Source organism: Corvus cornix, chromosome 6, assembly GCF_000738735.6.
Source record: "Corvus cornix cornix isolate S_Up_H32 chromosome 6, ASM73873v5, whole genome shotgun sequence".
Taxonomy (NCBI): domain Eukaryota; kingdom Metazoa; phylum Chordata; class Aves; order Passeriformes; family Corvidae; genus Corvus; species Corvus cornix.
In genome coordinates, this window is record NC_046336.1 from 12,633,475 (window position 1) to 12,647,825 (window position 14,351).

General features: G+C 50.1%; 1 protein-coding gene across 1 annotated transcript in view; it reads right to left on the reverse strand.

Annotated features, from left to right (window-relative positions):
- The window catches only part of CNNM2 (cyclin and CBS domain divalent metal cation transport mediator 2), a 119,328-nt gene extending 108,033 nt beyond the window's left edge, over window positions 1–11,295 (reverse strand). Inside the window, exon 1 of the mRNA XM_010409428.4 lies at window positions 9,711–11,295. Coding sequence (XP_010407730.2) covers window positions 9,711–11,280 — 1,570 coding nt within the window. The 5' untranslated portion in view covers window positions 11,281–11,295. The remainder of the gene's footprint in view (window positions 1–9,710) is intronic.
- Between the last annotated feature and the right edge of the window lie 3,056 nt (window positions 11,296–14,351).

The following is a 14,351-nucleotide window of genomic DNA, read 5'->3' on the forward strand; positions in this document are numbered from 1 at the left end:
AATCCCATACCTCTACAACCATGTAGTCCACACGGTGAGCTACTCACAGTCCACTGCCCCAGCTTCCAGTGAGGAAGCTCTTACTCCTCTACTCTGCTGGAGGAAAAGGAAGACCTAATGCAGTGAGTCTCCAAGGTACTTTGAGAGATTCTTCCTCACCCAATCCCCATACACTGCATGAAGACATTTAAATAAAAGCTGACCGTCAAAAAGCCAAAAAGCTTTATCTGTACACATACCTCAGTTACACAGCAGGGGAAAAAATAAACCCCACACAAATTCACAGAGCAAAATATATCACACTAATTTATCCACCTTGAATCAAAAACTTAGTGACGCCCCTTGGAGTTCAAGTTAGAGCTACTGAATAACTCTAATTGACAATTCTGGCCTACTTTAACTAGTAAAAAATTGAACTGAAGCCTCTTTACTAGATGCCCTGTAATATCAACTGAATGTCCCTGTCTGCACTTGCTGTGTATGGGAATTGTAACTGTAAGTGTTGTTCTTGCTTCCAACGGAAAGATGTCCCAGGCAAGATAGGAAGAACTAAGCCTGCAGCTTGCCTAAAACCCACAGCCACACCTACTTTCAATGCCAGATTGTAAATTTTTATCAAGAACAGGCTCACACCAGCAGATCTTCTTCCTATTTGTAGGAATCTAGAAATCGCTGACAATTGCAATTCACAAGCAATAAAAGCAGGCAACTTGTCCTCCCATAACTGCTGCATGGAAAGGGGTCCTGCAGGCTGCACTTTGAACCCCCCAGTGCAAAGGGTACGTAGGACAATCTTCTGAAAGCCGGAGGTGGAGTCCTGGAAGAAAACCAGAAATGGCAAGATCCTTCTTAGAATTGTTGGCAGCAGAGTATCCAACCAAGGCAGAATCAGCATTTTTGTTGCCCTCTTTACTCATGGACAAATGGGGAAAATAAAGCCTTGTTCAACTCCACAAAGATCAGCTGTCACAAAAGGCTCTGTCACATCACTATAAGAGATTATACCACCATAAAAAAAACTCACTGTAAAGAAAACCCCACCTTTCATTCACACTTGCTGCGGGAAAGAACCTCAAGGAAGCAGGAGCCCAGTCTCAAGGGCACAGTTCACCCTGCAGAGAGCAATGTTACCACACCGCTCTCATTTGAAGAGCGGCTCCTTTTGGGACTGCCGGCAAACGAATGGTGCAATCCCAACAGAAAGCATTACAGAAAACATAACTATATAGATCTTTAGTGCTGAATGTATGCATTCATCTCCTGGCTCCAGTGCCTTTGGCTGGAGTAAAGCGCTTGCCTGGTTAATTAGTAACTGCAGCAGAGTCCTGTTAACTTGCAAACTCTTAGGGCCTCCACAATCATCAGGTTTCAGCTCCCAGATTGACAGGCATCACACTTACTCTGTCCTTCAAAATACAATTCCTTGATGAGAAGGGCTGTTGTTTCATAAACACTGAAATCATTATACCAAACAATTCACAAGTGAAATGCTTCAATATAAAGAGACACAATTAAGTCCCAACCACACAAGCTTTCTACACTTTGAGGTTTCTGTTTAATCTAGGGCTTGGATATTTTAAGACAAGTTGGTTACAAGACAAGTTGTTTATCTAGTATTCTTTCACTAGTCGTTTTAAGCAGATATCATCACCAGTAGGTGAAGAGCAAGTCTGAGTCATGTTTTCATATAAAAAAAAAAAAAAAAAAAACCACAAACACCCATGTAAGAACCCAATTTCAACATGCCAGCCAACTCAGACAAAGAAACACCTCTGGCATTACAGGTTGTGAACTACAACAACCCAATCCTCAACGGCAAACAACTTACATGATGCCCCATAGACAGCATGGAAGTGTGGAAAATCCTGAAAATTACTCTTCACTTCAGTGAAAACTGTCTGTCTACCAAAACTCTGGAAGGCTCCCAGACAATTTTAACAGAAAACACGACAACAATGGCTCAAAGATTCCCAAGGGCCCCTACCTATGACCCTTCAGAGCGGAAAGCTACTACAGACAAAGCCACAAACAGGGAACAGAACACTTCTGAGTAAAGGAGGACAAAAAATGGAGTGAGTTAGTGGAGGCAATTTTTAAAGAATCAAAGCTGCATTATTACTGAGACGAAGAACGCAAAGATAAGCTGACCTGGCCGCTGTGTTAAGAACATTTGGTACATGCAACTCCAGTGGCAAGCCAAAAGAACATTCAGTTCCTCTCCAAGCATGATGGCTCTCACTGTCATCTCTCCTTCTGCTATTGCAACTTTGTGTTTCAAGCTGGAGTGTCAAATAGGGACCTGGTTCTTCTATGCCCACTTTGCGAAAGACACTGTATGGCTTGATGTCCTGGAGTCATAACATTAGAGGGGGTTTTGGTGGGTTTCTTGTTGGTGTTTGGTTTTGGGTTTGGAGGTTTCTTTAAGAAGCTATGGGAAAACTTCAGTTCCTCTGACTCAACTCATAACAATATGTTTTGCAGAATCAGAACTTTACTAGCCCATGTTGTACAAAAAGCTATTTAGAACACTATAGGAACACCTCACCTCTTCCAAGCCATCCCTTTCTCTTCCCTACGTCTACCTCTCTGTAAGACCACCTACACTGAGGTGATGAGGTCATCTCTTTCCCTTATAGTTCTTTAACCAGTCTTTCTTTTCATGCCCTTCTCACAGATGCTTTGTATACCATCACACTTAGCCCTAGTTTATTCCCAGCATAGCTTCTTCTACCAAATATTGGGCCATGCAGATTTCTTGGCCAATGGAAAAGATGCATTCCTCCAGAGGAAAGTTAATGACAGATTTATGCGTCTCATTTTCTATGATTATAAATTGGTGAAAAGTGAAACAAAACCCCATTGCTTGATAGTCCTGAAATGACTCAGTGACCTTGGCAGGAGCCAGGCTGGATCAACCACCTGGTATGGACTGTTAGCCATGTGCTGTGGGCAGTAGCTCATTAGCACCAAGTATTTACACTCCTATTTGTAGCTGGTAGGCTGTAATTCAGGACCTTGTCAAATTAATGAGAGTGCCAGGTCGCACTCACTGGGGTATGGTTCAGAGTATCCTGTGTTGAGGGCTAGTTTTATAAGCTCCATTAGTGAAATTGGAAGGGACTCAATAGTTGAAGTGCAATTGGCCTACCTAGACTGGCAATTGCACCACAGCTCTGTAGAGGCACATAAGCAAATGCAAAAGTGAGCTCTTGCTAAATATTAATGAAAAAAGCACAGCTGGGTGGTGGATAGACTCACTCAACACTGCTCAGCCACTGCTTTCACTCTCTGCCTACTTGATCCTGACTAAGTTGCTGTAAGACTGACTTAGGACTCCTAATATTGAGAGGACATTAAATGTTTAAAAGAGGTGAAGTAGTGAAACTACTTTGAATCCTCCAGGTCTTAATTCCTGCGCAGTGGGATGTGTGCCCTCCAAGTGAGCAAGACAAAATCTGACACCAGACAACACCAGGAAGATGAGTAGATCTTGTCACAGTTATTAGTGGCACTGACGCTCCAAGTTAAGCAGCCTAATAACCCCCACAATACTTCCCCTCACTATAATGATTCCTTCAATAACACAGGAAGGGGACTCGGGCTCATAACACATATGAAGTGTGAGGTGGCTCATGTCCTCATTTCCTAAATTACCAGCTAGAGTGACACCATAGCCTGACAAAACAAAACCTACCTTTGGATGGCTTCATACATAACTGACAATCAGAAATGTACTTCTAGACCCACCTTTCTCTGCCACTAGCACTACACAGCTACAGACAGGAGACACCAACTACTGGTGTTTGTTTCTGTGCAAGAGCTGACAAAGGTTCAGTGTTGATCAGACATACTCACAGAGAGAAATAAGCATCTAGGGCTATTTAATAAAGACAGTATCTTTAGTCCCAGAACTTCCTGAATCACAGCCTGATGAGATCAGTAAGCTTCCGTAGGGAACAAAATAAATTGGCTCTTTTCTAATACTTTCTCTAAGCAGCCCCAGCCATTGTCAGAAGTGACCTGCTGCAGAGGATTCGCTGTTATTGTTCTTATGCCCTCAGAGTCAACTGAAGTTCACTGAGAAAATGTTCTGCTCCTCAGAACCTCATGTCGGCCAAGAAAAAAAAAGAAACTCAAAAAAATTCTCAGACCTGGAAGGACACTGCAATGGTTAAACTACCTGATCAGTTTCACACACTAATGAGTTTGCTCAGAAGTTGACATTCTACTCCTTTGGTCTATCCTGCTCCAAAACTGGCTGTGAAATGCTGTTGGCTGCACAGACTGACCTGAAGTTTACATCTGTGCCTATTACAGATAACGTTTACAGACACAGAGAAAGCAGATAGGAGCATGGTTCACTTGTGGTGGAATTCACTCCCATCAGCTTCAGCACAGGAAAGCATTTGCTAACTGAGCAAACAGCTGAGGGGAGGAAGCTTCTTGTGTTTGTCGAACGACAAGAGTTGCGAACAATCGGTTAAAAAGCAATCAAAGAATTATATCCAACATGGGCATCAAACTCAAACCTCTACTGCTTAAGCCATTCAATTCACTTATTCCTCTCCCTGCCAGTCACCTGAAAGATGTTTCTTCCTACTCTCAGCACCAGAAGGAGTCCTCAGCTGGGCTCCTCACCAAGGCTGCTCTCCTAGTAGCCTCTCTTCTCCTGGTCCCTATAAAACGTTCCCAGTCGGGAGCCCAGGAAGAACTGGAGCTGTTCCCTGATGCATTCCCCTTGGCGCCTCTCCCTCAGCATACCAGCAGGGGGGCTGCCTGCAGTAACCCACATCCGCTGCTCTCCAGTGGAACGAGCACGCATCCCCCAGGAGCTCTGCAAGGCCAGCAAAGCTCTTGGCAGTGCAGTACCTGCGGGTGCTGCGCTGTCAGACAGCCAAGGAACAGTTTGTCACGAGGCAACCCCCACCCCCACATGCAATTTTTGTTCAGGGAATAAATCTGCAGGCATAGCATGCTAAGACTTCTGCTTCTTGGTGGCAAATTCCTTCCCACCTACCACTCCCCTACTCTCTTCACAAAGTCTCCACACTGGACCTCCTCAACACCCTCTCTGTAACATGAATTTCCCCAAAAGGATCGGAGGAGGTGCCTTTTATTAGCTAAGCAGCCTTGAAAACGATATTGTTTTCCAAGAAGTTTTACGTGCCTTTCATAATCCCAGAAAGGATTTATGTAGTTTCTTCCACTTTCTCGTAATGCTGCAGTCACAGGGTTACACGGAAAATGCACCCAGGAGACAGTCAACCTGCTAGATAAACTAGAAAGTGAGCATTCAGACCTACTAAATCAAAGTTACTCAAGGGTAGACTGGACTCAGATTCAGCAGGTCATAAAACTTGAAAGGAACCAGTAAAGAAGCCACCTACAAACCTGGATTAGAGCTGCACCAGAAAGGTAAGTGACCTAGTAAAAAAAAAAAAAAGCTCCTCAGGCCAAGTGACCTAATAACAGAAAAAAAACCCCTCAGACTAACAACAGTCATGCACAACTTTGGATCCGTGGGCTAGGAATTACTTGCTATTGTACCTGTTTCCAAAAAGAGGATCTCTATGCTCAAAAGAGAAGTAGGTCTAAGTATTCTTCTCTGCACTCAAAAGTCAGAAGTTTATGTTTCAGGCTGCTGGGGCTTGGTTTTCTTTTGAGGGGGAAGAGGAATGAGAAAAAAAATGGACATTTTTCCCCAACATCCACTCTAAATACAGCCACCAAACATACATGCTACTAAAACCAGACAATACAAGAACAACAGAGCCTGAAGAAAGTATCGATCAAGCTAAATACATTGTTTTTAGGAAGGACAGATCTTTTAAGGTCCAGTTGGCAATGATTTTAATAAGGAATCCAGGAGTTTTCTCAAGGCTGCCATGTGATTCAGAAAACAAGAGCTCAGAACTGCTGCACAGTTATTGTGGCTTCTTTGCAACAGGTTAGTAAGCTCGGATCTGTAGTATAAAATAATAGTGGAAACAGATATAAATAAGATCAAAACATATGACTCAAAGTTCCCAGATAAGGAGAACTCCAACTGAGAAACTGCTGCCCTCCAAAGCCATCCAGGCCACCAGGAACACAGCTGTACAATGGCTTGCAGAAAGTGGGCCAATCTGGAAATATTAGTATTACAATGTGAGGCTTTTCAAGCTGAATTTTTGTAGCTCCAGCAGACAGGGAGCTAGAAATAGAAAGCTTTGGATTTAGGATCACACATGCAGAGATCTGCCTGAAAAGCACCAAGAGCAAGTGCCAGAGAACATTTAAGCAGAGACCTAGGAAGACTGTCAAAAAGGAACAGAAAACTACAACCACAACAACAACAAAAAGCAGGTCCACACACATGTTGACAAGAAAAAGGAGATCTGTGGAGACAGTTCACCAGCTTCTTTCTAAAAATGACTCTGTAGCTCTTTTACTCTCTGCTGTAGATTAGGAGCCACGACAAATCAAACCTGGAACAGGTAACGCCTTGCTCCCCTTTACAGCAACAGCCAACATCAGATTAGCTCAGAGTGAAATCATTTCAAACTAGATACCTCTTTGCTCTAAGTAAAGTCAGGCAGGTCCTTTCCTCAGCCAGTAGAAAAGGTACCTTAGACTCCATTGCATTAAATTTGAATGATTGAATTCAAGTTAAGCACTCAGCCTGCTCAACCTGTAGGCAAGTGGATTTGACAGCTCTGGTAAAGGTTTAAGGTCTGTTTTTAGAAGAGAAAAATTGCACCTATTTCAAAAGCTATTTATTTATTTGCAAGTAAACCATGCTTTTTAGAGGAGAAGCTTGTTTGTGGACTGCTTCAGGAATCATGTTTATTCACACTTTAGGAGATTTGAGCGGCAAGGGAGTGGGAACATGCTGAAGCTCTTTTAAAATTAAGTTTCTTGCCTGGCAGCGTGGAAGTGAAACAGATACTTATTTTACAATTGTGGTCAAAGAATGTTAACAATAGGCCCACCACCAAATCCTCCTGCTGTTCAGCCTAAGCACTAGAAACAACTACAGAACTACCCATTTCATCTTCTGCAACAGCATAAGGATGCATATCCTGCCATGCTTGGCTTTTAATCTCCTCCCTGTAAGCTTCCACTCCATACTTAGGTTAAGAATGTTTTGCTTCTGCCCAAAATGTGAGTTTCAAAACCCCACCCACCCAGCTAATTATCAAAAAAGAAACCATCCTCTCTCCTCAAATCAGTTAAAGGTATTACCTGACAGCACTATCACAGGAGCTGCCTGTTGCACCCAACAGTGGTAGCAGGGGCCTGGCTATCAAAAAAAGACACACTTGTGAGTTTTGAAGCAAGCTGGCTGTGGCAGAAGATCACTGATGGGAAGGGAATGATTAAAAACTGTAAGCTTATTTATTTCCAACACTCTACTGGAGAGTAACATGCAATTTGATTCTCGCCCTTAATTTGTACATTCTCATGGGAATTTGGCAAGGTTGTTCTAAAGAAGAAAGTTGGAAGAGCCCTTGCAAAAGGCACTGTGCTATGCCAGATCAAGCCAGCTATCAGTTATTTACATTCATTTCAAAGGACACAATGGAAGCCACTTATTTCCACTATATCTGCACTTTTTAAAGAGAAACCAGTTAAGACAGAGCTGATCCTAACACAGGGCTTGCCCATACAGACCAACCAGCACAGCAACATTTACGTATGCTCAAATGAGCCTGAATTAATTCCCAACTACAGAGACTATTCCACGACTCAGCTATCTCAGGAGGGAACACACACATTAGGAAGTGATCCTGAACTTGTGCTACCGGGATGTTTCCTAGCGCAGGCAAGAGAAGCCCTCTGGCTACCAGGGAAAGTGATCTCCAGTCTGCACCCTCCAAGCCATCCAGGAGAATTTTTAAGGAGCCTATTTGAAGCACCAGTTTCAGGAACTGTAAGGAGGCATTTGGCTTGGCCATACTCGCAGGATTAAAGCGCACACCTAATTCTCCCAGCTGTTAAATAAAAGGACTGCTATGCTAACACACAGGAGTGTTAGCATACTTTCAGACAAGGGAAATAAACATCCATTTCTTCAGACACATTGCTGCATACAGAACTAGAAAACACCCACAAGTCTCACTACAGGCTAAGAACCCTATTGTGCTATCTGGAGTCTGAACAACAGGGACTGAGGGGAAGAAGAACCACCCTCTACTTGCACATGCAGCAAAATCCACCTTAACCAGCCAACAGTTAAGTGACATCCCTGAGTTTCCCACATCCAAGCTGCAGATCCTGCAGCATAGAAACCACAGTCAAGGGAGGCTCTCCCTCATCTCTCCTTCAACACCTCCAAAACCAAATAAGACTTCCCCATCTCTACACACAGACTGAAAGAGATAAAGATAACCACTGCTGCACCGGTCAGTAAAAAGCAGGAGTATGCTCACCTTCTATCCACAAAGATGAAATAAAGATGAGGTAAGCCTCCAAATCCCCAATATTGAATTAAGCAGGATGAAGAAGATCAAATGCCATGACACCAGAGCTTAGCATGTGGACAAAACGGCACCTGAAGCTTAAGTTGCAATTTAAACTTATCTGGAAAGAACATTCACCAATCCACAAAGTTTTTTTCAAGGTTACTTTTGCAGTTAATAAAAGGTGAACTCAAATATTCCCCACTAGATTTCCCCTCTCAAGCAAATCACCTCCCAGGAACCATGCTGTTCTGTGGTACTTTGAGCAGATCTCCCTGGGTATGAACAGTCTGGTGGCACTCCCAATGGCCTTTCTTTTTCCAGCACAGGAGTCCACACATCCAAACTGTCTGAAATTTCACTTAACAGCTACTTTGAAAGCTCCCACCTGCACAGGCCATAGAACATTATTATTTGGCTTGCAGACAAGAACAGATATTAAAAGAAAAACAAAAAGAGGTTTTCCCTTTCTCATAACCAAGAGCTTCTAACAAGAATTAAGATGCATTTGTCAAGTCAACACCACCTACAATTAAGACAAAGGTGGAAAGCCTCAGTCCCGTTCTGATGCAACTAATACCCAAGCTACACCAAAGAGGTAGAAAGGGTCACGTCTCTGCTGAGGCTGTGGTCCTGAGGCACAGGGAAGCCTGGGAAAAAAGAGCTGTAACTCTGAAGTGCAGCACCAACAGGTGCTTTGGAACATATTTTAAGACACTGAAATGATTTATGAGTTACAAGATCAAAGTGTCAATCAAAGTAACTAGAACACGAGCAGGGAGCTGAGGTCGGCTGGCTGAGCCTATGAATGGAGCTAAAACGCCTTGTTTATCTCAGCACGTGTGTGCACTGAGCCTGAAAGGCACCCGAGCAGCCCACCCACTCCTCCCCGTCAGGCCAGCTGAAAAAGCACAGAGAAGACACAGCCAAGGAATGGGCGCAGATTCCCGTCACTGGTTCTCACTATAACGGACAGATGACTGGAAAAAGCAAGAAAGAAAACAACCTTGCTTGGCACTACGCCCACACACACATCCCAGTGCAGTGGGGGAAAAAAGGCTGGGGGCACATCCCAGACGTGGATCAGCTTTCTGGCCCAGGGAACGAGCAGACCTGGCAGATGCCTAAATACTGGTCACTCACTGTCCAGAATGCACCTTCCCACACCCCTCCGCGAGCAGGAACCCCAGAGGCCCCCCTGCAGAGCTCCCCTGCTGCAAGTAGGTAGATGCTGACCCCACTGCGCACCCGCCACAGGCACGAGCCCACCTTTCTTGAACTCCTCCAGCATGGCATCGAGCTTGGTGTCATTGAAGACAAAATGCAGCGGGTGGTTGTAGAAGCGGGTGATGGTCTTGAGTGGCGTGCAGTCATCGGGGTCCACAAAAGCCAGGTCCTTAACAAACAGCAAGTCCACAATGTTGGAGCGGTCACCCTCAAAAACAGGGATGCGGGTGTAACCGCTCTCCATGATCTCGGACATAGTGTTGAAGTCGAGCACAGCCTCGGCGGCGATCATAAAGCAGTCTCGGAGGGGAGTCATCACGTCCTCCACAGTCTTGGTGCGCAGTTCCAGGGCTCCTTGGATAATGTTGAGCTCCTCCTTGACTAGATCGTTATAAGGGTCGGTGACCCGCAGCATCTCCAACAACTTCTCACGGTTATAGACCGTGCCGATCTCCTGGCCCAGGACACAGTCCAGCAATTTGCTGACAGGGTAGGAGGCCGGGAAGGTCATCATCATGAAAAACTTGGTGAGGAAGATGGTGTTGGCGCCCACGGCCAGGCCGTGCCGAGAGCAAATAGCCTGCGGCACGATCTCGCCGAAGATGACGATACCGATGGTGGAGACCACCACGGCCACCAGCCCAGAGCCGGCAATGTCGTCCAGCAGGATGGTAAGCGTGGTGTTGACCAGGACATTGCCCAGCAGGAGGGAGCACAGCAGGTAGTTGCCCTGACGCCGCACAGGCTCGATGCGCTTGGCGTAGTTCTTCTCTTTGTCCGTGCCACAGTTCTGCACGATGCGCAGCTCCATGGGGTCCAGGGCCATCAGGCCCAGGTTGAGGCCACTGAACATGCCCGAGAGGCACAAGAGGAGTGAGATGAAGATGACCTGCAGCCAGAAGGGCAGCAGGAACTTCTTCTCCTCGCCCACAATCATCTTGGTGTCCTCGCCGTCATGGTAGATCCAAGTGGTCTCACCCCAGGGCGGGGGTCCCGCCGGCCCCTCGCCGCCTGCCAGCCCTCCGGGAGCCCCGGGCCCCAGGGCAGCGGCGGCAGGGGCCGAGACGGAGGTGCACAGGTAGTAGGACTTGCTCTTCTCCGTTTTGCGCAGGGGCTTAATCTCGATCTCGATGATGCCCGAGGTGCGGCGGTTGAGCACGATGTGCGGCAGGATGATGATGTCCGAGGTGCGGATGCCGCAGCGCTGCGGGGCCCCGCCGCTGCCCGCCGATCCGCCGCCGCCCCCGCCACCGCCGCGACCCGCCGGCCCCGCCGCCGCCCGCCCGCCCCGCCGCCGCTCGTGCTCCGTGAAGGCGATGCGCGACCACGTCTCGTTGTTGATGTTCTGCCCGTAGACCCGCAGTTTCACCCGCGTCCGCTCGCTCACCCGCAGCGCGCCCCCCTCCATGAAGGAGACGTCGTCCGTGTCCTCCAGCCGCAGGCCGATGATCACCGTCTCCTCCGCCGGCGGCGGGGGCACGACGGCGGCGGGCGGCGCGGCAGCGGCAGCGGCCGGGGGCCGCCGGCCCAGGCAGCCGCCGAGCAGCAGCAGCAGCAGCACCCGCGCCCCCCGGCCGCCCCCCGCCATGTTCCCACCGGGCAGCGCGGCCATCTTTAGTCAGGGCTCGGCGCCGCCGCGGCCCCGCATCACCGCGCGGCGCCTGCGGCGTGCCCCCGGCTCCCCGGCGGCGGCGGTGGCGGCGGGCGCGGCGGCGGCGGCGGGCGAGACGCGGGCTCGGCTGCCCGCGGGACCCGACGGGCGGCGACTGCCGGGCCGTGCCGACCAGCGCCGCCTCTACCCGCGCCCGCCCCGCCCCGCCCCGCCCGCCGCGCGGGGGAGGGGCCCAGACTGGGAGCAGCCAATCAGCGCCCGCCTTCTCGCCAATCAGCGCCAGGCCACGCCCCCGACGCGCCCCGCCCCCTCCCCAGCCCCGGGGGCGCGTGACTCCGGTGTGTACGCCGGGCGCGCGGGGGCGGGGCCGGCCGCCAGGCCGCGGCCAATGGCGACGGCGCTCGGGGCAGGAGGGGGCGGAGCCTTAGGAGGGGCGCGACCAATGGGGGTGCGGTGCGGCCGGAGCGCCCGGCGCTCGGCGGGAGCCACCCCGGGAGCGCCCGCGCCGGGGCACGGGGCGCCCGAACGGGCCGGGCAATCCCGCTCTCCCCACTCCCCCCGCCGCTCCCGCCCGGCCCACGGCGGCCTCCGCTCCCCTCGGACCCGCCGCGCCGCTCGCCCCCTTCAGCGGCCCGGGAGCGCCGCCCCGCGTCCCCGCGCCGCACCGGTCGGCGGTCGCGCAGCGCCCCCTGGCGGCCCCGCTGCGCCTCGCAGGCCCGGCCTAACGGGGCGCATCCCGGTGCGTCCCGCCGCGATCCGCTGCGGTGGGGGCGGCTCTTTCAGCCGTGCCCGTTCCCTGGTCGGCCCCGAGCCGCCGCCGCTGCAGTACCGTGCGACGTTCAGAAATCGAGCCGTCACACTGCGGCCCCCGGGCACCGTCCGCCCCGACACCTCCTCAGTTGCGTCGCGCCTGAGAGCGGAATTAACCATTAAATACTGGTTTTAACCATTAAATATGCTGCTCCCTCACCTCTGCTCTGCTCCGCCGCCCTGTGGGGAGTGGGGCGAGCGGGTCCGGGGTTTGGAGCTCCCATGGAGAACGTCCGAAGCCGCCCCGGTTGTCCCGCTCCGCTCATCCTCAGTGCATGGATGCACGGAGGGCCGACAGCCCCGATTCAGGAAAGCACCTGTAAACTACCGTGTGCCATGTCCCACCGCCCCGAGAGCCCGGCTGTTCCCAAGGCCGCGGCTGCTGTCCCAACACACACCCCACACCCCGTCATCATCGCTCCATGTCCATCGGTCATGAAGGAGCCAGGAAACAGTTCAGCATCCTGGACAGACAGAGACGAACAGCCATGGGAGCAGCCAGCGTCTTGTAGTGGCTGACACCCTTTAGAGGAGGTAAAACAACCTCCCTTCTGTTTAAGTGCTTGGAAAATGGAAGAATAAGTTGTGCAGGGCAACCCAATACAGTGTGGAGCAGAGCACAGTGCTCTGGGGCTGTAGTCACAGCCAAATCTCCAAATCTCATTCAGCTCATCCTGAGGGAGTTCCGCAGGCCTGGTTCCCCAGGGAGGTGACAGGTATCCCTGACCCACAGCGACACCCTGCTAACCACACTGAACAGGGACTCAGGAATCCCTTCTCTTTCCCCTCAGAGTGAATCAGACCATCACAACTTCTGGCTGCTGCCATCACAACACCCTATCTGCCTGCTGAGGGAGGACACCAATGCTGCAGAGCTTCACACTAGGAGGACAGGATTTGGGCCATCTCTACAATCACCAAAATACACAGACTGGGGTGTTGGACAAATTATGTTGAAGTTCCTCACATGGGATGGGGCTGCAGGACTCCTCTTTTCATACATTGGTGGCTGAAAACCCCAAGACTGGGCGTGCACAAGCAAAGCCAGGCAGAGAGGACACCACTGCATCAACAACCTGGTGAAGACCTCTAATGCTCCACATCAAAGTCAAGTTCTCTTAGCTGCTTCCTCCCTGACATGCTGAGAACTTGGGAAAAACACAGTGCTATGCAAATGCAGTGGCATTTAAGCTGCGGCCTTTTTCTGTATGCACAGAGAGGGGATCTCACTGTGGGTGCAGCTCTTCCCAGGCAAGTTGAAAGGCCAAGCCAGGGAATCATGTCTTTTTAATGAAGGGATTTGCAGCTAGGACCCCTCTGCCCCACCTGCTCTACCGTTCCCACTGGGAAGACTGTCTTTGATAGCAGGAGCTAATTGCTGCAAACCTCCCAGGATGAGCTACTGGGGACTTGGATGAAGTCTTTGTAAATAATCTAGGAAGAGGGCTGGGGGTGGGGTGTGTGTATTAAACAGCTTCTTCTTCCCAAGGTCCCATCAGTGAGGTCATTCCACAAAATTTCACAACAATTTCAGGGGTCCTGAACACCTGGACCCTCCTCAGCTGCTGCTACTGTTACTGCAGAACATCCTTGGCAACGGCCCATGTTTGTTTTTGAACCCAAATTTTACTGGGTTTTGCTTCTTAACTTCCCTCATGCCACAGCAAGATGATGTTTAAGTGGCAGAGATGGGAAATTTGGTCCCCCCTGGAAAATCACTGTGAGGAGGGGTGGAAATGGTCCCTCATTTCTAAGTTTAGCTGTTCAGCAGCCCCCAGCTTTTCCCAAACACCTTCTGTGGGCCAGGTCCTGTGGGATTCATGCTGGGCAGCAGGAATGCAGCCCATCACGTCCCATCACAGCCTCAAAGCCCCTGCACCTTGCTCTTTGCCTGCTGTGGGATGCAGCTGGATGCGTTTCTGCTTTTCCAGAATTGCTGTATTTCCCTGCAGAACTCCGCAGGTGCGATGCCTGCAGGGGACTCAAGGCTTTCAAACTAGATGGGAATCCGGGGGAAAACAGAAACCTCAGTGGCACTGCACAGGGAAGGAGAGAGCAATCCCCATCTCCTGGAATGGGCTGCAGGGCTGCTAGTGAGACAGACTGTCCCTGCCTGTGTGCCCAAGCCACAGAGCCACTGCCAGCCCCACACTGAGGGGACCCACAGGATGGGTCCTCACTGCAACCAGGCACAACCTGCCCCACCAGTCCTGCCAGGGAAGCACAGCACCCCCCAGCCCTGAGGCAGCCACAAGCACACA